Raw genomic sequence first — 26,289 nt, forward strand, 5'->3', positions numbered from 1 at the left:
TCCCAAAGTGCTAGGATTAGAGATGTGAGTTACCAAGCCCGGCATCATTTAATGTTATATAGCATATATCTACAGTATTTATACACCAAGTAAGAAAAATAATTACTAAATGTTAAAAACATTCTGGGTTATTCTAAGGGAAAGAAAAGGAATTAAAATATCTCAGTTGTGCTAATTAGAAAAGTTTGATTCAGATTTTACAAAGTTTTTCACACAAAGAAATAATATTGAGTTTTCAATATTAGCTCAGGGCAGCAGTCCCCAACCTTTTTGGCACCAGGGACCAGTTTCATGGAAGACAATTTTTCTGTGGCCAGGGGGTTGGGGACCATGGGTTTAGGGAATGAAAAGATAGTAATTCCTTTCTTAGATTTATTTGCTACTTCCAAAAGCAAAATCTTCAAACAACATTTTGATTATACCTTTAATATGACAGATGGCAGACTTTAAAAATAAATTCTTTAGCTTTGACAAAGTTTTCCTTAAACTTAACCTTACACAGTTTAAGTTGTTTCTTACTGATATATCTGAGAAAATATTCCTCTGTACAAGTTTAGTATATATAATATGTAATATTGTTTTTATTAAATCAGTTCTTAAATTGAGATATAATTTATATACTATAAAATGTACCCATTAGTAACAAAAGCTCTCAGTAAACTAAAAACAGAAAGGAATTTCCTCAACCTAATAAAGGACATCTGTGAAAAACCCACAGCTAACCAGCACATTTAACAGTGAAAGACTGACTCCTCTCCACTTCAAACAGGGAACAAGACAAGGATATCTACATTTACCACTTCTGTTATATTTAACACTACACTGGAAACCCTAGCCACTACAATAAGAGAAGAAAAAGAAAGAAATACAGACTAAAAAAGGAAGAAGCAAAATTGTTTTTATTTGTACACATGTGATTGTGTACATAGGAAATACTAAGGAATCTACAAAAAAAAAAAAAAAATCCCACTAGAAAAAATATGTGAATTTAACACAACTGCAGGATATAAGGTGAACATAAACAAATCAATTGTATCTCTACGTACTTGCAATGGACAATTCAAAATGAAATAAAATATACAACTGTAATAGAGTAGTCTCCCGTCCTCCCATAGATATGGAAGCATGAAATTGAGAATGGGGAATATGCAATAGAGGGACTGGCCTGAGGGAAAAAAATGGCAAATATATTTTCTGTCTCTTTAAAATTTCCCTCACTCCTTTTGGGAACTGAGACCTGGCCTGTATCCCTGGCCTGGCCTACATCCCTGCCTCTGGCAGGTGGTCAGAAGAGACAGGAGAATGTCTTGTGTTCTTTGTGTTACAGGAGATAGCTCCACCATCCCAGGCCAGTGCCAGCCTCCCAGGTGGGCCCAGGTGGGCAGAGGTCACAGGCTTTGTCTTCAGCAGATATGGGCAGAGATGGGACAATTAGAATCATTAATGACAATAGCCTGGATCTGAGGGCCCTCCCTTTAAAAGCTCTGTATTTCTGCTTATGTTAAAGAATTTGGATTTTTTGAGATGAGACTCTACCATTTTCCTCCTTTGCCAGCAAAGTAAAAAACTTCTTTTTCCTTCTCCTCAACCACTTGTTCTCATTCGTATGATGCAGCCTCAAGGCCAAGTGCTGAGCTTTCAGTAACACATCTCCATTTGTAATAGCATTCCAAATCATAAAATTCACAGAGACATATTTAACAAAATATGTGTAAGACCCACACACTATAAACCACAAAACATTGTTGAAGAAACTTAAAAAGACTTAAGCTGGTTTAACAGGCTGCAAAAAATGTCAACCTATGTCACATAATGGTGAAACAACTGACCAAACTGTCACCTTCAGTAACCTGGAACAGAGAAAATCTACCTAATGAACTTGTGAATTTAGCTAAAGAGATTTCCAGGCAGAATGCTGAATTGGCTTTTCCTAGCTATATAACAAGGTATAAAACAGAAAGGAGCTAAAGGAGGGAATGTTCAGTTTGTCAGCAAAATTTAAAGGGAATATAGAGGACCCAGGATTTGCTGGTAAAAGATTTCCAAAGTAATATAAGCTCTGCAGTCAAAGATCAAATTCATTGTGTGGTTGTAATAACTGTTTTGAAAACTTCTGAATGATTGACTACATAAAAGGAACTGGTCCCATGGAGCTCTGACATGCCAACCAATGTAGGAAGGAGGTCTGTTTTAAAACTGTGAATGGAGCCTTTGTCTAATTGAGTAGACTATAATACATAGAAAGCCTAAAGAGTTTTTAAGGGTACAGTACTCACTTGGATTAATTAGGAAAGAAACATTTCAAAATGAAAATACTTCTCAGGGCTCCCAACTTTCCATAGGCAGGAATAGGCCAAGACAGTTATTCAGCTGCTAGCACAGACCATTTCTTATAGAAAGGAAGAGTATCTTGGAAGAGAGTCCAGAGGGCAGAACCAAAAGCCTAAGAGAACAATGAACTACAAAACCACTCTGAGAAAACAGAACTGGGCCCTACTCAGACTATTCTCTACTCCCCAAGTAGGTGGCCTGGCAACATGTGTCCAGTGGAAATTCAGATTTGCTACAGACCATTTAGAGCCATATGATTCCTATTCCTCCAACTTTGAATGGGAATGTTGACTGTGGTTATTCTGTCCCTGCCTCGCCATTGTGTGTTTGGTATGTGGGAAAACTTAATAGGAGCCACACCAAGGAGCAAAACCCAAGAAGCCTCATTTGCACCTAGACCTGATGTAGATGACATAATCTTGAACTTTGGGCCTGCTGCTATTAGCTGGAATGAAACTTTTGAAGTCCTAGGATGGAGACGAACATATTTTACAAGTGGAGTGTGAACAATCTGTGAAGAATGAGAATCTATAATGGAGAAAGTCCCAGCTGTGCCAGGCATCCCAGCCTTCCTAGCCATCCCTGTCTAAACTGCCAACCCACAGAATCATAAACATTAATGAAACAGTAATTGTTTTAAGCCACTGAGTTTAGAAATGGTTTGTTATATATAAATGATACGTTTTTGCAGATATGGTGATGTTGTTAAAAAGGCTAAACTATTTGAATAATCTGAAGTGGAGTTTACTTAAAGCCAATAGAAATTATACCCCAGTTCACACCTATTGTCCTACTGTAATTACTAATAGCACTCTCTTTCATTGTGAAATTGTCTTGGTTTGGCTGATGTATTTTACTTATAATGCACTGCATAACAATGAGTTAAGGCTTTCCAGCCAGCTGGAAGTTAACATGCTAAATCATATAAATGTATTTTAGATGAAATGTAAAACCTGAAACCAAGTGCTGTTGTAAAGCGCAGCTGTTCCTTAAGGCATAAAATCTTTAAACAATCTACTGGCAGGCTTCTTAGCAGCTGAGGCTGAAGTGCCAATGTGCTACTAATGGCTGCCAGAATTAAAATACTTTCTCCATGTCTGGAATATATTTAGGTTTCTACAATGTGAATTAGAAAAAGAACACAGTTGAGAAAAAAATGTTACATGTTTCCCTTTCTCTTTTCTCTCATTCTTTCCCATGCTAATAATTAAAGTATATATCATAAAGAAGTACGACTGCAATGTTGAGTCCATTACAAAGATTTCTGAACAAGATAGAAATTTTGAACTAAATTAGAAAGTTATAAAATTCTTCCAATCATCATAATGTCTCTTTCAAATATTGGTTTTTTAAAATTTCATAATTTTAACTAAGAAAGTTAAGATAATGAAGGCTTGAATAATGAATACATTTTTGGAGATTTGGATGATGAAAAAATTAATATCTAGAAAAAGCAATTTAACAAGACTACTCCATTTTGATAATGGCTCCATAGACCAAGTAGACTGGCACAGAATAAGTGATATTAATTCATTGGATTAAAAAAATAAAATACATAACTATAACAGAGTAATCTCCCCTCCTCCCATAGATATGGAAGCATAAAATTGAGAGTAGGGAATATGTAACAGAGGGACTGGCCTGAGGAAAAAACTTATGGTCAGGAGTAAACATTCAATAGATCTTTGCTGGAGAATAAATCAAAGATTTATTAAGCAAGAAAAAAGGTTTGAACTTCTTTAGCACTAGGTGTCACATTAAATGCATATGGTATCACTGAAGACTGAAGATTTATAAATGTGAGAGAAGGAAAAATATTAGGGGAAAAAAGCATATGGAAATATAAGAGAGCTCAATAAAAGGAGACAAAGAGGATATGTATTGGTAATTATACTAATTATCTTACTTGTTAACATTATCTCAATTCTAGACCCTTGGAAATTTATATTTGAAGCACTCATTTATTTGAAACTAATAGTAATCATTATCAACTCTCACCTTGTTTTTATCTCTCACATTTCTACCTTTTCAATATTAAGTTTCTGAGAATTAAATATTTTCCTAAATTTTTAAGTTATTTGTCATTACAAAAGCAATATTTCCCTATCACAAATGTTTGAAAACATTGAAATGTAAAATTAAAAACAAAGAATACCAATTATCTCTACTCATTCAGAACTACCCACCATTAGTACCATGATGCATATTCTTCTAGGTCCTTTTCTTTTTGTCTGTGCATATATAATATTATCTGTCCAAATCTGGGATAACAGCATAGACTTTTATAATCCCTTTTCACATAGGAATATATGGTGAAAGTTTTCATGTCAATAAACTAACACTTGTATTGGAACTCTGTCCTCCAAGATATTATGGACAAATTAACATCCTTCCCACCCCTGTGGTATATGTCTATTTTGTTGCAGCCTTAAGTAAGATATTATCTTTTCATGTCTGTGTGTGTGTGTGTGTGTGTGTGTGTGTGTGGCAGGTAGGCATAAAATGGTATCAAGTAGCATTCATTTGTATTCTTTTCTAATACTGTTGGACATTTTTTCATGAGTTTATTGGCCATTTTTATTTCTTCATTTGTAAATTATCTTGTCTTCATATGTCCTTATGCAATTTATATATTGGACATTTGACATTCTCTTATTGACTTGAACATGTCCTTTAAATATTAAGAACATTATATACCTTTATCTGCTATAATGTGAATATTCCCCATTTTATCATTGAGTTTTAAATTTTATTTATAATATACATAAAATAACTTTGTTACTATTTCTCATTTTTGTTGCTATTTTAAAATTAAAAAAAGATTCTACAATGAAATAATATATACTTTTTGCCATTTTGTTGGTTTATTTCATCAGTACGATTTTAAGCAAAATAATCATCACATTCAGTCAAGAGTTGAAAGCCAGTACTTATAAAATGTCAGCATGCATATGAGCTGGCATAATTGTTAGAAAGTGCTTTAAAAATGATTAAAAGTGAATTGTGTGTGGTTCAGTATGTCTAAAGTGGGGCACAAGATTCTGCAGACATAACACACACCCCTGAAGTAGTTGGTACATGAAACATATATTGAGAACCACCCATTTCCAACCTCTACATCTATATTCCTGTGAGATAACATTTACTAAATGCTTACAAATTGCTAGTCACAATCCTAAGCATTCTAAGCATATTAAGCCATGACAACTACATGAGGTACTTTTTCATCTTATATAAGGAAACTGAAGCACTAAAAGGTTAAGTAACTCTTTCAAGATTACACAGCTAGTTCGTAAGTGGTAAAGCTGGGAGCATGGGTAACCAGGACACTAATTTGCAATTTCTTGTTAAATGCTATTTTTATCAGGTTTAGATATCAAGGTTATACTCTTTTCAGAAAATGAAATGTTAAGCTGTCAATTTTATATCCTCTGAAACAGTTTACATAGCACAGAAACTACCATTTCCTTAAAAGTTTGAATGATCAAATCCATAATCTTATCTGAGCTTAAAACTTAATTGTATTTACTTAACATTAAATTTATATCTATTTTTCTTTTTGCATGTTTGCCTCTTATATTTTTATCTATTCTTTGCACGGAGTCTGGTGACGTGGTTCACAAGCATTCAACCATTGGTAGTTTGCTATTAGTTATATGAAACAATTGATTTCATGAGGGTAGGTCTTAAAATTGTCAAGTTGGCTGGTTGTCTTAAATTTTTCACATTATCTCAGTTCAGCGTGTTTCTTTCCTCCTTTGGTATCCAATGCTTTTATGTTATTCCATTTCTGTCCAGTATCCTCCTCCCTCAGCCTGTAGAATGCATATCCATTTATCCTTCATGAAATTTCTTATTTGCCCAGCTGTAGACCTAGCTTTTTTTCTAATTAAGACATGCCTGGTACATACTATATTTCAAAAATTTTCAAGCTGTTAAATTAGAAAATAATCTGATACTCTAAATTAATCTTTTATTAAAGTGCTATGTGTTACTTCTAGAGATTTTGCTTACTGCCAGTGGACTTATCACAGAATAATGTTTTTTTTTTTTTTTTTTTTTTTTTTTTTTGAGACAGAGTCTCACTTTGTTGCCCAGGCTAGAGTGAGTGCCGTGGCGTCAGCCTAGCTCACAGCAACCTCAAACTCCTGAGCTCAAGGGATCCTCCTGTCTCAGCCTCCCGAGTAGCTGGGACTACAGGCATGTACCACCATGCCCGGCTAATTTTTTCTATATATATTTTTAGCTGTCCATATAATTTCTTTCTATTTTTAGTAGAGATGGGGTCTCGCTCTTGCTCAGGCTGGTCTCGAACTCCTGAGCTCAAACGATCCGCCCACCTCGGCCTCCCAGAGTGCTAGGATTACAGGCGTGAGCCACCACGCCCGGCCAGAATAATGTTTTAAAATATATGAAAAATAGAGAGGAAATACTAATGTTCAATGTACATATACAACTTTAGGACAATTATTTACAGAGGTCAGCTTTGATAATTTCTAAGCCATTTCTACTGGTATTGAAAAAGAAAATGCCAAATAAGCAATGTGTTCTATCAAATGTTTACTCTGATGAAGGTTAAGTGAGCATTCTTGCATAGATCAAGGTAAATATTATAACTCTATATGTATACGTTAAAGAACATAATTATTTAAGTTACCATTATAAATATATTTTTGATCACACAAAAAATATATTTCAGATTATTAACAGATCAAAAATTGTATCTTAAATTGTTTTAGAAGGGAACAAAGAAAACAACCATAAAAGGTGTACATATTTGTATCAAGGTATTTGATGATACATATGTTCAAGAAATGGATCTGAAATTTGTAAACAACTTTTTAAAGGTTTATCCTTAACTTACCATTATATTTCATCTCTATTTAAGACAATTCTACTTTTAACTTCTAGAATCTATCACCTATAACTAATCCCAAATATTAGCAACAAAGGATGAACAAAAAAATGTAGCACTTTACAACTGACTTTAAGATTCTTTTTTTTTTTTTTTATTTCATCTTATTGTTATGGGGGATACAGAATTGCAGGTTACATACGTTGCCCATGTACCACATTTCCCCCCAAATCAGAGCTCCAGGCATGTCTGTTCCCCAGGTCGTGCGCGTTGCACCCATCATGTAGGTATATATCCCTCCCTTTCCCATCCCCCCTTCCCGAGTCAGCACCTTCAAGCGTTACCATTCCCCAAAGGATGCGCAATGCACTCATTGTGTAGGCATACCCATCCCCTCCCCCACCCCCCACCTCAGTCTGATATCCAATTGGTGTCGTTCCTAGATGTGTATTTAGGTGATGTTCAGGGAAACCAATTTTCTGGTGAGTACATGTGATGCTTGTTTTTCCATTCTTGGGATACTTCACTTAATATAATGGCTTCCAACTCTCTCCAGGAGAACCATAGAGATGTCGTATCTTCATTATTCCTTATAGCTGAGTAATATTCCATGATATACATATACCACAGCTTACTAATCCAATCATGTATTGATGGGCATTTGGGTTGTTTCCACATCTTTGCTATTGTGAATTGTGCTGCTATAAACATTCGGGTACATGTGTCTTTGTTGCAGAATGACCTTTTTTCCTTTGGGTATATGCCCAATAATGGAATTGCTGGGTCAAATGGCAGGTCTACTTGAATCTGTTTAAGATACCTCCATAATGCTTCCCACAGGGGTTGCACTAGTTTGCAGTCCCACCAGCAGTGTATGAGTGTTCCTGTCTCTCCACACCACGCCAACATGTGTTGTTTTGGGTTTTTTTGATAAAGGCCATTCTCACTGGGGTTAAGTGATATCTCATTGTGGTTTTGATTTGCATTTCTCTGATGAATAGGGATGTGGAGCATTTTTTCATATGTTTGTTAGCCATTCTTATATCTTCTTTCGAGAAGTTTCTATTCATGTCATTTGCCCACTTTTTGATAGGGTTGCTTGATTTTTTCTTGCTGACTTTCCTGAGTTCTAAATAGATTCTTGTTATCAGTCCTTTATCTGATGTGTAGTATGCAAAAATTTTTTTCCCATTCTGTAGGTGGTCTGTTTATTCTCGTGACTGCTTCTTTGGCTGTGCAGAAGCTTTTTAACTGACTTTAAGATTCTAAAATACTGAGGCAGGAATGAGAAAAGCTAAATGCCAAATCATCTACCTCAAGTTCAACATAGACTTTTAGAACAAGAAGACTTCAGACTGATTCAATTTAATGAGTCCTATGGGATTATTTCCAATATAATATGAAATAAATAATACTTTTAAAAACTATAATACCTCAAAGTAAAACATATATGATATAGAATAATGGTATACATAATTATCAAAGCATCATAAAGCACTAAGGAAGCTGATCAATATTAATCATATTATAGAGAAGGAAAAAGGAGAACAGAAAGAATAATTTTCTTATAAGAGGTGGGGGGCAGGCCAGGCATGGTGGCTCACGCCTGTAATCCTAGCACTCTGGGAGGCCGAGGCGGGCGGATCGTTTGAGCTCAGGAGGTCGAGACCAGCCTGAGCAAGAGTGAGACCCTGTCTCTACTAAAAATAGAAAAATTATATGGACAACTAAAAATATATATATATATAAAGTTAGCCGGGCATGGTGGCGCATGCCTGTAGTCCCAGCTACTCGAGAGGCTGAGGCAGTAGAATCACTTGATCTCAGGAGTTTGAGGTTGCTGTGAGCTGGTGAGACTCTGTCTCAAAAAAAAAAAAAAAAAAAAAAAAAGAGTTGAGGAATAGATTTGAAGAGAGAGAACCAGACAAAAAAGAATCAATTTTATGAAGTTCTCGAAATGAGTTCAAAATGCAAGAATTGGTGCCATTTTTAAGGCACATAGCTGTCTTATAGACTTAAAAAATTGTTTACCTCATTTTCTGTTCCCACGTCCAAAATGACAGGCAGACATTCTTGAGGATTCATCCCTCCACAAGCTGTATATAGAGCCAGTTTACCCACAGGGATGCCCATTCCATTACAGCCAAGGTCTCCAAGGCCAAGAATACGCTCTCCATCCGTCACCACGATGGCCTAGGAAAAAAAGAAAAAAATATCTATTAATAGATTTTCACAAATCCTGGGGCACAATTTCTGGTTTCTATTTCTGAAGTTAATTACTCCTCTAATGAAAAATTAAGCTGTTAAAAAACATAAATTGAATATATATGGAAAAGACTTTATGATTATCATTGTGGAAGAATGGGGAAAATAAATAAATTTGATATACACACACTGCTTAATTAGCTTATTGAAAAAAGAAGAAAGGCTGTGCACATGATTCAAACTAACCAAATAACTTAATCTTTAATCAAGAGGAACAAGTGAGAACAGTACAGGGAAATAAGAGCTCCAACTGGGAACCAAAGTGAAACCTGGAGCAGTTTTGAGACTTATTACATCCAGTTTGAGTACAGTTACAGGAATGCCCATAGTTAAGTATTACATAATTGTTGAGTAGACTGAGGAGGTTATACCGCTGCCCAAAACGTTCTGATCTTTAGTTTATGTATCCTGGCACCATTCTTCTAGTTTCACAACAATATTGACCCATCCTCTTTAAGTCCTTTAACCACGTGATATTGTTCTACCATCTCTGAAACACACAGTAGTATAGTCTGCTATTTCTCTTACCTGATAATCTTCCACTAGACTTAATGAATTTTGTTTGGTTTATTTCTAATTACCTTGAATATTTATGAAGCATATACTCTAATCACGTGGAAATTTTAATTCTACGTAATTTGATATCCTTATGGAAATTAATGCATCTAACATCTTTATTTCTGACTCATGGCCATTATATGAATTTAAACAAAATCAATCTTAAACACAATTCGTTAGATATTCTATAAACTGCTGTACTCATCATATCCATAAATCCTTGAAAAAATGTCAGTTATTTGTCCTTAGAAAAAGTGATGAATTTAAGTTTGTTTCTTATCTGAAAATTGGGAATAATGAATGTACTTTTCAGAGTTGCTGTGTAAAAATCAGGAACTAGCTCTGCTTTGCTCACCATGTATACCAGCACCTAGAACAGCATTTGACACATAGTAAACAATCAATAAGTATTAGTAAATTTAATAAATCTTTGATTCCATGAAATGAAATCATGATATGTAAAGAATTTACCACAGTACCTGGTAAATTACAAATTCTAAAAAAGTTATATCTATTAACATTATTATCAGAACTAATTATAGAGTCAGAGCATTTTAGAAGTAAAGAGGAATCTAAAGTATATTCCATCTACCCCTCTTGTATTATAGATTAGGAAAATGAAGATCAGACAACTGAAATAATTTGCCTAAGGTTATCTACCTGGTTAATATCAAAGAACCAGAACCCAGGTATGTTAAAACCCCTAGAATAGTGCTCTTTCCACCACACCACATTGCAGAATATATTTTAAAACATACTTTTGGGATCTCCTTTAATTTCCTGTTCACCTATATTATGCACCTCTTGAAAAATTGTCTTAAAAGTAAACACATTGAGAGGTGGGTGAAAATTATTTTTGCATAGCCATACATTCATCTTTAGAAAATTTTCCATGTCTAATTGCAATGAGTCAAAATGTTAGGCTCTTTGGGAGGAGGCAACCTGATAGCACTGATTTAAGGCAAAAAAGATAAACAAATACTGCAGAGAACTATAACTTTGTTTTTTAAATTAAATTAAAGACAAATATTCAAAGTCCTAATACTGCAAATGTATATTTAATAGAACAGCTATTACAAACAGAGGTACTTTTATATATCGCTGATAATGTGTATTTTGTGAATATGTTCCTTATACATGTAAAGTCCAGTTGGCCTGCCTAGACTTATAAATATTTTTATTATATTATATATTTTATAAGGAAAGTAACATTGTTATTTAACTTAGTTATGATCTGGGTAATAATTTACCTAATGCTTTCCAGGTTTCATTAAAGGCTCTTAAACCCAGATAGTTGCTTCTTGTAATTTTAATGAGTTTCAAAATTTTTTAAAGAGGGGTTTAAAGTGGCATAACATTTTAATTTATTTTTGATAGCTCATCTATGTTAAACTAAATGTATATCTTGAATATAATGTCAAAGAAAAGCATTATTTTTTTGTTTCTTCATAACTTTTATCCCCTAAGCTCTTCTCTCATCCAGAGCTAGTATTTAATTACATAGATATATATGAACATTTATACAGATGGTAGTTGTTTGAGAAGTTTTTAAAATATGTTTTGAGACATTTCATATGGCTCAGTTTATGCCTTATTACAAATGTACATTTATAGCATTAGTTTACAAATATTCCAACATTAAAGAGTAGATTTTAATAATGAAAGAATTATCTAAAATAAAAAAGATTATTTATTCATTCAGTTTACCATCAAATTAACATTCCTTTACTTTTGTTTTTATGTACTTTATCTGCTGCTTAAGAAAAATAAAGCAGTTGGATATTTTCTGTACAATCATCAAGTCACAACAGCAGCATAGTATCAGTAAGACAACCACAATTCTATAAATGATTTCTGTGTTTCAGAAATTAAATCTTCATACCACTATATAAATTATTACCTGAGAATGACCTGAACAGAAACTTCCTGTATGAAATACACAGAGTTCTGAACACACCCAGACAATCTATGTGTCCTGTCTTCATCCCTTCTTTTCCTTTCCCAAGGCCTATCCTTCTCTTGTAGCCTACCTAAATGCAAAATCTTTGCATGTTTTCCTACTCTGGAATCCATTCTAAAATGTATCTCCAAATAAAACTTTCTCAAATATTACTTATATTTTAAAAGTCATTTCCTTGTTTAAATATGACATTCTATTTTTTTCAAGTCTACATTCCCCCTTCCTGAATCTCAAGACCTTTTAAAATAATTTGATCAACCCTTACTTATGCGATCTTAATTCTATTACACTTCAATATTAATACTCAGCTTTAGTCAGGCTAGGCAATTTCCTTATTACCTAAGAATATACCATTCTCTTCCTGAATTTGTTATCCAAATTCACATGTTCCCTTCTTAGGATGGTATCTCTCCCCTTTCTAATTATCAAGGATTGGATTTAAGTTCCAACTTTGCTAGAAAAGTTTTCTTAACTATTCAAGTCTTCTCTGAATAATATTCTCCTCTGAATGAATGAATATAGCACAGTTTAATTATATTTTGCTTAATAATTGATTGTTTCTGATTCATGTGTACTTTCAACTACACAGTAGAGACCGTATAAGATGTACTTAAGTATATCTTCAGTATTGTTTTATAATCAATAGCTGCCATTTATTAAGTGTCTACTGTGTGCCAGCTACTAAGTAGAGTTTTTAAAATAATAGTTGGCATAGTTAGGGTCAAGAATATCAGTGAGGGCCCAATGTTAAGAGTCCAAAGGATAAAGATAGGCTATGAATAAAATTAAAAATGCAGAGATCAGCTAATTGGAAGAAGAAGCAGGGTGACTGTTTAGTGCCTCGCTATTCTGATTAAATGGATACTGATTAGAACTGTCTACTCCAGAGCTACTTCCTCTATTGACTTGTTGACTTTTAAAATCTCCTCTAGATTCCTGGTTAAAGTGTAAATATCCTTCTTGGATGATCAGACATTTATACTTTATAGAATTAAGACATTTCTTAGGGTAGTGAGAACAGTATCTGTGGATAGTACAGTATCCTTGCTGGGAGAAAAGTTGAAGATGCAACTCAGGTAGAGAAAGTAAAAAAAAAAAAAAATGAGGAGATTGGAAACAGTGAAAAACATTTTAATCATTTTAATTTACAAGTTTTCCTAGCGTGAGTCTTACGGAGCCAAATTTGTCTACTCTAGCCACAACTGCTCAAACAGGATCATTAAAGGAGTCACACTTTAGAAGTTATAGCTGAAGTGCCTTTGTACCACTAAAATGCATTGATTTATTCAATCTTAGCCCTAAAAGTTATCACAAAGTTGCTGGGCACCCAACAGAAAAGAAAAAGGGAGCCAGGGGCGGATAAGACATCTCACCTCCCTTAGATAAGAAAGGTGGCATAACAGTGTGTTTAAGAGCAGGGGCTCTGGGTCCGGCTCTGGGGCCTGCATTCAACTTCCACTACTTTACACCACTAAGTAACCCCTCTGTGCTTTCCTTCCCTCACTAAATTATTGTGATCATTATAAGAGTTAATCCACGTAAGTGTCTCACACAGAAAATTACCAAATGCCAGACACTATTACTACTTTTATTTTCACTAGCTCACTCATAGAGGGAAGTCAAATGAGCTATTTAAAGTCATAATGATAAAAGAAATGAATTAACATATTTCTTTTGCTTACTTGGAATCCTTTTAGGGGATGATTAAATATCTACTATGATATGACAAAGGGGTTTGCTTAAAGAAATTCAGTTCCTACTGGATGTTCAACGTTTATCATCACTTAGAAGGGAGATACTAAGAAATAACACAGAAATAATAAGGAAACTTAGTATCCAAATGGCATCAGAATAAAATTAATTCATTATGCAAAAGTCAAAGGGATATAAATTAGGTGACGGTCACTAGAAAAGCTAGTGAATGCTACCTATTATCATGAGAATTTCAGTATGTTTAAACTGATTTATGGGACAGAAAAGAGAACAAATTTGCCATAGTAGGAAAATTTGATAACTTACCTTGATGACATCTTCTGGCCATGCATTAAGAATTGAAGCAATATGCCCTCGATCATGTATACTAATAAAGAGACCTCTGGCAGAAAAAAAAAAAAAAGAACAGTTTTAATTAACTTCAGACCTGTTGAACTATTGTGAACACTTATAATTTTTTTCAAATTCATTTACTATATCTCCATTTTTATCAAACTAGTGAAAATTATTTCCTTAAATAAGGGATAGGAATCTCATAAGAGAGAAAGTACTGTAGACAATATATTGACATCTACAATAAAGGTATATTTATTCCTAAATTTTTTAAATATTTTGAAATTAAGACACACTATATACAGAACTTAAATAGCATTATCAGTTCTACTCATACATTCATTTATAGTCTTTCATTAAATAAGATATTAAAATATATTTAATATCTTATTTAATGAAAGAAAAGCACTTTGAAAAATAACATGAAGCATATGTAAACAGGCATTCTCAATGTATATTCCATTTATCACATTTTTAGTGTGAAGATGAGAACATGTATTAGAGATGGCTGAAGTGGCTTACAAATGCTGAGCAGCTCTTTCATGTGGAGGTGATTCTTTGATTTATAGTCTTAGTTGCCGTTAGCAACTGTCATTTAGACTCAACTAAATTCTTTAACACTACCTGCCCCCAGTACCCTTCCTTACAAAAGTTTAACAGGTAACTTTATAAATTTAAATATTAAAATTTTAAAAATATAAATGCTTTATTCTCACTTAAAAGGGTTTTTTTTTTAATTTAAATAGATTAAGGGAGTACAAGTGGTTTTTTGCTACATAACTAAACTGCATAGTAGAGAACTCTAGGCTTTTAATGTACTCATCACCTAAACAGTGTACACTGTACCCAACAGGTAATTTTTCATCACGCATCCCCTTCCCACCCTCCCCTTTCTGAGTCTCCAATGTCCAGCTCTATATGACCATGCATACCCATTGCTTAGATACCACTTATAAATGAGAACATGCAGTATTTGGTTTTTTATTCCTGGGTTACTTCATTTAGAATAATGGCCTCCAGTTCCATCCAAGTTGCTGTTTTAGTACTGCTAAACATAATTCAAATACAGACAACCACATACGACAAATGTATAGCTTAATGAATTGCTATCAGGCAACCACTCTTCTACATAATATTCATTTAAACAGAATCTTGCCAGTTACCCAGGAGTCATTCACATATTTTCTCCCAAAAACACTTCCCTCCTAAGAGTAACCACTATCTTGACTTTTATCATATCATTTCCCTTATAGTTTTATCACCCAAATCATAAAGCATCCCTAGGCACTGTTGTTTAATTTGTCTGGTAGTTTCCTACAATCTGGATTTTACTGATTACTTCCCTATGGTATACATTAGCATGTTAATGTTTTTCTGTATTTCTTAGAAAATTAGTAACTGGATCTAGAGGCTTAATCAGATTCATGTTCAATTTTTTGGACAAGACACTTCATGGGTTGATGTTATCAGAAGACACAGTATCTGGTATTCCTTTTTTTGATATTAGCAGCTGCTGATACTAAATGCTACATTCACTAATTCATTGGGGATTATAAAATGGTGATATTCCAATTTTATCATTCATTACTTATTTACTGGAATATCTCTTTAAAGAGAAATTTCACCACATCTACTATTGAATTGATACAAGAAAAGGAAAAATGCTTGATTCTCTTTACTCGTCAATTTTTAAAATAAAGAACTGATTTATTGGAATTCTCTGAGGGTTTCCACTAAATTGTTTTTGTTGTATGTGTGTGTGTGGTGGTGGGTTTTGTTTTTTTTTGTGGAGGGGGATCAATATGAATTCATGGATTTAAACATATTTGATATGCTTCAATCCATCAGTTATTTTCCTTATTGATACTAATGTTGTCCATCTTTAGCAAGTGAAAGACTCTTCACTCTGTCCTCTGAGTCCCTTTTGACAATGACTATAGTAGTTTTTTTTAATTTCAAAATATTAAAGGGGTACAAATGTTACTGGTTACATGGATCACTTTTGTAATGCTTAAGTCCCAGCTATAGGTGTGCCATCACCCAAACAGTGTATCTATTAGGTAGGTTTTTTTTTTGCCCCTCCCCTTCTCCCTACTCTGCCTGCTTGATTTCCACTGAGTTTTACTTCCTTCTGTGCATATGTGTGCTCATCAGTTAGTTCCAATTTAATAGTGAGTACCTGCGATGTTTGTTTTTCCACTCTTGAGATACTTCACTTAGGAGAATGGTCTCCAGTTCCATCCAAATTGTTGGAAAAGGCATTACTTCATCCCTTTTTTAGCTGAGTAGTACTCCATAGTATACATATGCCACATTTTATTAATCCACTCATGAATTGATGAGCACTAGGGTTGATTCCACATCTTTGCAATTGTGAATTGTACTACAATAAACATTCACGTGCTGATGTCTTTTTGATAAAAAGACTTCTTTTCCTTCGAGACTTTGGTAGTTTTTGATCACTTTCTTGCTCTCTGTTATGATAAGATGTTCCAGGTTTATTTTGAAAATATTCAGCCTCAGGCCTGAAATGAGCCATTTTTCTAAGAAGCCCAAGTTTATTTTAATAGAAAGCAGTTTTTCAAGACCACAATCTAGGTAAGAATGATGCTTGCTTACAGCTACTAGTTGGCAAAGTATTGTTACGGAAAAATCACAAGACAATGTTGATAAGATTCACTTCCTATCTATGGCTGCAAATCTCAAATTAACACTCTTCTCTTATGCAAGTTTACCACTATGATTTCCTCACAAATTTAACTTACCACTCTCTGGGAGGACTATTTTACACCTCCTTTCTCCTCCCACCTTCAACATCCGTCCCCCTCTCACATTCTGTTGATAACCTAAATCTTGAATTTCAAACAGAAATAGATGCAATAGGGTAAAAAACTACCTCATCATTCTAATACAAATTCCATTAACCCATCTGCATCTTTTTTTTTTTTTTTTCATCCTCTGCCCTCCCTCCTGTTACAACAGAAGAAACTTCCCTGACGTTATTAAGGCCCTGCTCATGTGCAGAGGAGCCTAACCCATCTCAGCTTTTCAAAGGCTTCACTCCTGCAATTATTCCATCTCTGTGCTGCATCATTGCTTTCTCTACTGGATCAATTTAACAGCATAAAAACCTTCCCTAACTTTATCTATCTTTTTAAAAGATGGATTTTGCCCCCTACTCTCCTCTCTTCATAGCAAAACCCTTCAAAAGACTTGCGCGTTCTTAACTGTCTCTGTTTCTTCACCACCCATTCTCTCTTCAGTCTATCAGTAAGGCTTTTCTCCCTCACCTCTCCACAGACAACTCCTACCAAAGTCACTGAGGATTCACATCTGCATACAGGCAAAGGTCAGCTCTCAACTCTGACCTTACACGCTGACTCCACTGTGTTTGACCCTGCTGACTTTGCCCCTTCTTGAAACACTTTATTTTCTAGCTGCTGCGATACCAGATTTGCCGGGGTTTCATCCTAAGCTCTATCTGCTCCTTCTGTAATTCCTTTGCTGCCTCTTCCTTCTCTGCTAGTCTTAGTGCTGACCTATTCCAGGGCTCTATGCCCACCTCTCTTCTCCACCTACACTCTCTATTGATGTATCTCAACCAGTCTTCTGGTTTTAAATATCATGTTCATAATGATGACTCTCAAACTTCTCTCTACAACCTAAATCTCTCCCTTGAGCTCCAAACTACAAATCTAACTACCTACTTAATTCTTTTTCATTATGCAAGCCTCAGCTCAAACCTTAGTTTCTCAGGAAGGCCTTCTCTGACAACAGTAGTCATGCACCTCCACCCCAACATTTTTATCATCTTCATAATGCTTATGAATATCAGGAATTGTCTTATTTATTTGTTCTTATGTTTACTGTCTGTCTCTACCCTGGCACCCACACCCAGTGCACAAATACACACAAAGCAGTAAGTTCCGTAAGTATACACACTCTCTATTTTGGTTAGTTACATTTGTAACCCCAATGCCTATCAAGTGTGCCGGCCTACAGTACGTGCCCAACAACACGCGCAGACTTCAGTGCTGAAAAAATAGCCTTTTATATTCAATTTTTAAAAGCACAGAAAACATGAAATACAATCTGAAGAGAAACCAGAGTACAGGAAAACATGAAATAAATCCAGACTTATACTGACTTACTAAGAAACCAAAAATTGTATTATGACAATAAATGATATGGGAGATTACTTATGATTGTCTGACTCAACAAAAATATTAATTTACTAAATTGACACATATCTTTTCCTGGTTCTCTTGCTGTTTCATATAAATTTATTTTGCTTCTCAAAAATGATTATAAGCTCTTTATAGTTTATATATTTCTTTTGGATCCCTGTCATAGCCAACTTGACCCTATATAATCAGCAGGACCTCAATAAATAATTGTGAAGTTAAAATGAAATATTTTTGGATTTTTAAAAGAAGGCACTTTTGTTGAATTATCAAAGATATTCTTGGCAACATACTATTAAATATTTCTCAGGAACTGGTTAGTCAGCCAAGGTTTTCCAAGTAATGCTGGTCTCAGGAAACATCATTTTTTAAATAAAGGGGACAATGAATGATACCAAAATTAATACCAATTAAATGCCAGGGTTTATTATATACAGATCTGAGTTCAGCTTCAGTGGAAGAGCCACTTGACTACCTGTAATTTCTTACACTGAGTAGACGTTCATTCACGGCAAAAATCAACACTTTGGAGAGAGCTCAATAAAAGAAGATCTGTAAAGTCCCACCAAAATCAAGCATTTTAAGAGACTTATTTGCAATGCTTCCTGAAATGTCTTCATGATTATAAATCTAACGAGATATCCAAAAGTGTTTTGGCACAGAAATGACTCATACTGTCTGGTATAGAGTTGGATATGAAACATTAATTTTCAACAGATACATAGTTATAAAATGAAAAGTTTAGACAAGAAAGGTATTTATCAATGATATTTTAAAATGAATGGAATTACAATGAACACCTTTTTACCATCTCTGTTTTTGTTGATCAATTTGTTTAAAATATTTAATTTTTATTCAAAGAATGTTAAACATACCAATTAAAAATACTCATGCTTAAAAAAATACACTTTTGTGTCTGTTTCATGTTAGAGCTGAGACAATTTTAAAATGTGGACTATTTTTTCATATACATAGTTCAAACTTTTCTCATAACCTCTAACATTATATATATTCCACTCTCAAAACAGATTTGGAAGATGACATAATATTCTTACTTTTTCACATTGTCTCAGATGACATCCCTAATGAAGTTTATTTTATATCAAAATAGAATTCATTTTATAACATGTGACTTTCTATTGTAACTAGACTATATTTTCTTTTGGAAACGAGCTTATAACCCTAATCCTGGTCCACTGGAGGAGGTAACCACTCTGCAATTTTCTTAATAATCCTCTCTTCCATTACAGAAAATGATCTTTTAAAATAAGAAAATTAGACTCCATATTTTTCACAAAATGTGAGTATGCATTAGTGAGTCCTGGCAGTTAAGCCAAAGTTGAGCTACACCAACAGGTCTGGGTTGATGGGAGAAGAAGTACTAAAAAAAGCTAACTTCAGTTAAAATGTAGGTCTGAAGATCAGGAGATGGCTGGGATAAAGAGGCAGAGTTAAGAGTCATATGCCTACAGTTGAAAGGAATAGAGGATTGTACCATAAGGGGGAAAGAAGAGAAGGCCAAGGGGAAAGCATTACAAATTAGAACCCCAATAAAAGAATAAGATGACTAAGAATAGTCCTTAAGAAAAAAAACGATCTAACAGGGAAGACAATTAGTGTTTTTGAAGTCAAGGAAGGAAAATGCTAAGAAGGCACGGATCAACATGATCGTATCTTGTAGTAAATTCCTAGAGGAATTCTTCTAAGTGTATTACATAGAATTGTTTTTTCCTACACTGTTTGATTTAAACAGACAACATGAGGCCTCATCACTACAAAACCATTCTCCTACACAATCATAACCAGAAAATTAATATTGACACATTACCACCATCTAATCCTCAGACACCATTCACGATTTACCGCTGTCTCAGAGATGTCTTTCATAATGAAAGAGTCTAGTTCAAAATGCTACACAGCCTTTAGTTGTCACATCTCTTTGGTTCCCTTCAATCTGAAACGTTTCCTCAGTCTTTCCTTGACTTTAACAACCTTAATACTTTTGAAGTTACAATTCAGTGGTATTATAGAATGTACCTCAATTTATCTGAGTTTGTGTGGTATTTCCTAAGGATTAGATTAGATTATACGTCTTCTGCAAGAATACCACACAGTGATGCTGGCTTCTTCTCACTGTTTACCATCAGGTGGCGCCATTCCCCACTTCTCACCTGACTGGTGATGCTCACTTTGATCCCTTGATGAAGGTGGTGCCCTCCAGGCTTCTTCACTGCAAAGTCATTCTTTTTTCCCCTTGTATTTAACAAATATTATACAGGAGGATTCTTCAAAACTCTGTAAATACACTGCTTCTTCATCCAATTTTCAAAATATTCATATCAGTATGGGCTCATGGTTTATCATTTTATTTAATAGGTTTTAATATGTTGCAAATATGATTTATTTGATGGCCAAACTGTCCCAGGTATAACCAGTGGGAGCCCTTTCAAGCTGCCGTCTGTGATTTTTGACATAACCCTACCATTCTTTGAGTACTTCCTTACTTTCTGGTACAACATATCCCAAGTTCATCTTTTACCCTAGTCTGGCACAGCCCTGGAATCAGCAATTTCTCTAAGGAGTTCTGGTTCCTTTTGGTAGAGAATGATATATGATAATTACATCTGAGAGCTCAGTGTGCTCATTGTTACTGGGGTGTTGCTGTGCCCAGGCCAACCCAGTGGACAGAGCTAGAGTATGTATGTATGTACCATGTACATACACACGTCATACATATCTGTGTGCCTTTGTGCATACACACGTATTTATTTACTTCTGTATCTAGCTATCTATATATTGAAAACTGTAAGTTCACAAAAATACTTCAGCAAGGTTCATTCTTGTTTTCTCCCTTCAGTTTTCACCTTTTCCTACAGTAAGAAACCTAGCTCCCATTATGCTTAATATATTTACTTACTTGATCAGTCAGATAAGTATACTTGAAATATATGAAAACTACATGAAATATATGAAAAAATATGAAAACAATCTCCTTCCCTCTCTGAGTGGTCACCACACTCACCTCAGTCACACCCAATCTCTGAAGTAGGTAACCCTCCTACACAAGTGGCCTCCTCACCCCACTGGAGCAATGACACATGGCACTGGACCACCCTCCTACACAGATTCTCCCCCAATCTTGCTTGCCTCTCACGCCCTGAGCCAGGCCACCCTCCTATGTGGGTGTTCTTAACCCTGCTCAGGCTTCAACATTTCAAGCTGGGGCCCCCAGCCCTTTCAATCAGAGAATAAAAGAGCATGATACAGAGAGGGGTGCAGCCAGACTGCTGCTGCTACTTCTGAGGAATATGGAAAACTGGTGTGGGGTAGATGGAAACAAGCTATAATTATCTACTGCTGTTGGAGGGATGCCAACCTACATTACATCTTTACACATTAAAATTTTTATCCCTTTGCTTATCATATTTGTGGAAATTATTTTCCTAATTTTTTTATTTATGTTTCACTTTTCTTTGTTGTTTCCATTTATATGCAGTGAAAAAAACTGATTTTTTTCCTTTCACATTTCTTACATTTCTTTCAAATATACAAAGTCCTGTCTCCTCAATCATTTGTCTATATTTTTTTTTTTTTTTTTTTTTGAGACAGAGTCTCACTCTGTTGCCCGGGCTAGAGTGAGTGCCGTGGCGTCAGCCTAGCTCACAGCAACCTCAAACTCCTGGGCTTAAGCGATCCTACTGCCTCAGCCTCCCGAGTAGCTAGGACTACAGGCATGCGCCACCATGCCCGGCTAATTTTTTTTTTTTTTGTATATATATATTTTAGTTGTCCATATAATTTCTTTCTATTTTTAGTAGAGACGGGGTCTCACTCTTGTTCAGGCTGGTCTTGAACTCCTGACCTCGAGCGATCCACCCGCCTTGGCCTCCCAGAGTGCTAGGATTACAGGTGTGAGCCACCGCGCCCGGCCCATTTGTCTATATTTTAATATTTTTTTCTAGGTTTAATTCAATTCTTTAAATCTATCTAAAATTTCAGCTTAGTCTGTGACGTAAGGACCTAAGACCCCACTTCATATCTTTCCAAATATGATACTTCTGGTATAACTATACATTGATCTCATTAATGTCTGCTGTCTTTTAAAAATAATTTTTATTTCAAAATATTAGAAGGTACAAGTGTTCTTGTTACATGGATGAATTGTTTAATGCTGAAGTCAGGGCTTTTAGTGCGTCCATCGCCAGAATAGTGTACAATGCACCCAGTTTTTAATCCCTCTCCCCCGACCCCTCCCTCCTTCTTAGTTTGTAATGTCCTTTACACCACGTTATGACCATGTGTACCCACAGTTGAGCTCCCACTTACAAGTGAGAACACATGGTGTTTGTTTTTCTATTTCTGAGATACTTCATTTAGGATAATGGTCTCCAGTTACATCCAAGTTGCTGCAAATGACATTAAATCATTCCTTTTTATGGCTGAGTAGTACTCCATGGTGTATATATATACCACATTTTCTTTAACCACTCATCAATTCATGAGCACTTAGAAGATATACAAATGGCCAACAGACATACGAAAAAATGCTCAACATCAGTAATCATCAGGGAAATGCAAATTAAAACAACAATGAGATACCACCTTACCCCTATCAGAATGGCTATTACTAAAAAAATCAAAAAACAACAGATGTTGGCATGGATGCAGTAAAAAAGGACCACTTATACACTGTTGGTGGGACTGTAAATTAGTACAACCTCTATGGAAAACAGTATCGAGATTCCTCAAAGAACTAAAAGTTAACCTACTATTTGATCCAGGAATCCCACTACTGGGTATCTACCCAAAGAAAAAGAAGTCATTGTATCAAAAAGACACCTGTACCCGAATGTTTACTGTCTTTTGACACCTGCTTTATTTTTTCCTCCAAATTATCAATCTATCCTTATTGAACTTCCTTTTTCATTTCTAGATTTTATCCATTCTGCCAACAATTCTTAATTTCCTTGCCTATTTCTCTTTCCATTATGTCCCTTCTGAAAACCTCCAAAAGTTTATCAATTCATCTGCCTTCTTTTTTTTCAACTCCTATTGCAGAGTGATGTTTGTAAAAGGCACTCAACCTGGTATGTTAGATCCATTGAAAACCTCATGGTGTGGCTGGGTGCAGCAGCTCAAGCCTGTAATCCCAGCACTTTGGGAGGCCAAGGTGGGAGGATTGCTTGAGGCCAGGAGTTTGAGACCAGCCTGGGCAACATAGCCAGACCCCATCTATAAAAAAAAAAATTAAAAATCAGCTGGGCGTGGTGGTGCACCCCTATAGTCCTAGTTAACGGGGAGGCAGAGCCAGGAGGATCACTTGAGCCCAGGAGTTGCAAGGTTATAATGAGCTATGATTGTACCACTGCACTCCAGCCTGGATAATAGAGTGAGATCCCATCTCTAAAAAAAAAAATCAAAAAAGGAAAACCTCACAGTCTCTCTAGTGTCAGCTAGGTCCTCACAACTCAACATGACTTCCCCAAGCACCACCTACAAGCTGTTCTTAGATTCTTCATGAGAGCTGCTTCGTATTTCCCCTGTCCCTCACCATCCCCTTTCCCACATCCCTCTACACTCTCCTTAGATTAGCACACTTCTATTCACTCCAAAGAGAAAATAGGATCTCTCACCTTCTATCTACCCACCTATAAACTTCCTTCCATCTGTACCCATTCTTTCTTTCTTTATAGCATTAGTGAATAAAGTGTCGGTGTCTCTGTCCTCTAGTTCAGTTTACCCTGACACTGTCACTCTCTGGCTACTTCATAGTCATCTTCAGTCTCTTTGTTTCTGCTTACCCCTTACATGCTGGCACTTTCAAATGTTTAACCCTTATCGTTTTTACTCTAATGAAGAATGAAGGTCTAGGGACTCCTTGCTTTGCTCCAATCCTTGGAATCATTTTCAAAATCCACTTTGTCTCAGCTTCTGCTGTGTCTGATCCTTCGGCGGCTTTATCTCCCATTTTGGATCCCACCCGCCTTGTTCTTGGCATTTGATCAACTAAGTCAGCCTGAGAACTATCTGGTTTCCAACTCTGGGTGATCTTTTGAGGATTCATCTAGGCATCCCTCCAATACTTCCAGCTCCTTTCACTGCTAAGCTGGCTCCTAATTGCTTATCAGAGGCAATTCAAATGTTACCTCCTCTTGGAAATATTTCCTGACACACATTCTCAAGATGAGTTTGGAATCCCTCTGAAATCCCATAGAACCTTGCTGTTTTTCTCTACTATGACATTCATCATGCTGTCATATAATTTTTTCATTTTCTTATATGTCTGTCTTATTAGATTACAAACTCTTGAAGTCAGGAAATTTGTGTGAAGAAGGAATTTTCCTTCAGAAAAGGAAATATGCAAAGAATAAACGTACGGAAAAAGGAAGATAGTTCAGATGTGATTGAGGCACTAGCTGTCCCAATGGTGGGTGAAACACTAGGGTAAAAATCCTAGGGTGGAGAACATTCAAGAGCTATATGATCTATGTATATACAAGAAGACCATCCAGGTATTGCTGAATACCTCCATTGTCACTTCTGTGACCAAATTACCAATACATAGCACTGACAGTTCACATCTAAATAGCATACACAGATGGCTGTAGCTCTCAGAAATCAAAAGTGGCTACTAAGATTGGTAATATTCTTCCAAATGGTAGTAATATACTACATATTACAATTCAATTTTATTTATTTTTTATTTGTATAAATTTAAGGGGCACAGCTACAATTTTGTTACAGATATATTTTATAGTGGCAAAGTCTGGGCTTTTAGTGTATCCATCACCCAAACAGTGTACGTTGTAACCATTAAGTAATTGCTTATCACTCACCCCCAACCTTCCTCCCCTCTGAGTCTCCAGTGTCTATCCTTCCACATTCTATGTTCACATGTACACATTATTTAGCCCCACTTACAAGTGAGTACATGCAGTATTTGTCTTTCTGATACAGTTGTTTCACTTAAGATAATGGCCTCCAGTTCCATCCATGTTGCTGTGAAAGACATGATTTCATTCTTTTACGGCTGAATAAAGTTGGGATCAACTTCTTCCAAACTCCTGTTAATGTTGGTATTTTGACATCCTCCCATGAATCATAAATGTTATTAGTGGCATTTACAATGGTGAATCCTTTCCAGAATGTTTTCAATTTACTTTGTCTAGATCCATGAGAGGAATCACTATCTACAGTAGCCATAACCTTACAAAATGTATTTCTTAAATAATAAGACTTGAAACTCAAAATTACTCCTTAATCCATGGGCTACAGAATGGATGTTGTGGTTGTGTTAGCAGGCATGAAAACATTAATCTCCTTGTACATCTCCATCAGAGTTCTTAGGTGACCAGGTGCATTGTCAATGAGAAGTAATATTTTGAAAGCAATCTTTTTTTCTAAGCAGTTGGTCTCAACAGTAGGTTTAAAATATGCTGTGGGCAGATATGCTGTCATCTAGGGCTTTATTGTTCCATTTATAGAGCACAGGAAGAGTAGATTTAGCATAATTCTAAAGGGACCTAGGATTTTCAGAATTGTAAATGAGCATTGGCTTCAACTTCCAAGTCACCAGCTGCATTAGTCCCTAACAAAAGAGTTATCTTGCCCTTTGAAGCTTTGAAGCCAGGCTTCCTCTCTAGCTATGAAAGTCCTAGACAGCATCTTCTTCCAATAGAAGGCTGTTCCGTCTCCACTGAAATCTGTTCTTTAACATAGCCAGATCTTCTGGATAACTTGCTATAGTTTCTCCATCAGCACCTGCTGCTTCACCTTGCACTTTTGTGTCATGGAGACAGCTTCGTTCCTTAAACCTCATCAACCAACCTCTGCTAACATCAAACTTTTCTTCTGCAGCTTTCTCACCTCTCTTAGCCTTCACAGAATTGAAAGGTGTTAGGATCTTCCTCTGGATTAGGCTTTGGCTTCAGGGAATGTTGGTTTGATCTTCTATCTATGGGCATTACTTTCTCCATATTAGTAAGGAGGTTGTTTCACTTTCTTATCATTTGTGCGTTCACTAGGGTAGCACTTTTAATTTCCTCAAGAACTTCCCTTTGCATTCACAACTAGACTGTTTGGTGCAAGAG

At 35.5% G+C, this 26,289-nt stretch overlaps 1 protein-coding gene across 1 annotated transcript in view; it reads right to left on the minus strand.

The window, feature by feature from the left end:
• ME1 (malic enzyme 1) overlaps nt 1-26,289 on the minus strand; it is a 168,760-nt gene that overhangs the window by 79,571 nt on the left and 62,900 nt on the right. Inside the window, exons 4-5 of the mRNA XM_069487911.1 lie at nt 13,989-14,064; nt 9,218-9,379 (exon numbers count right to left, since the gene is read on the minus strand). Of these exons, the coding sequence (XP_069344012.1) occupies nt 9,218-9,379; nt 13,989-14,064 (238 nt within the window). The remainder of the gene's footprint in view (nt 1-9,217; nt 9,380-13,988; nt 14,065-26,289) is intronic.

This window comes from Eulemur rufifrons, chromosome 15, assembly GCF_041146395.1.
Source record: "Eulemur rufifrons isolate Redbay chromosome 15, OSU_ERuf_1, whole genome shotgun sequence".
In the NCBI taxonomy this organism is placed as follows: domain Eukaryota; kingdom Metazoa; phylum Chordata; class Mammalia; order Primates; family Lemuridae; genus Eulemur; species Eulemur rufifrons.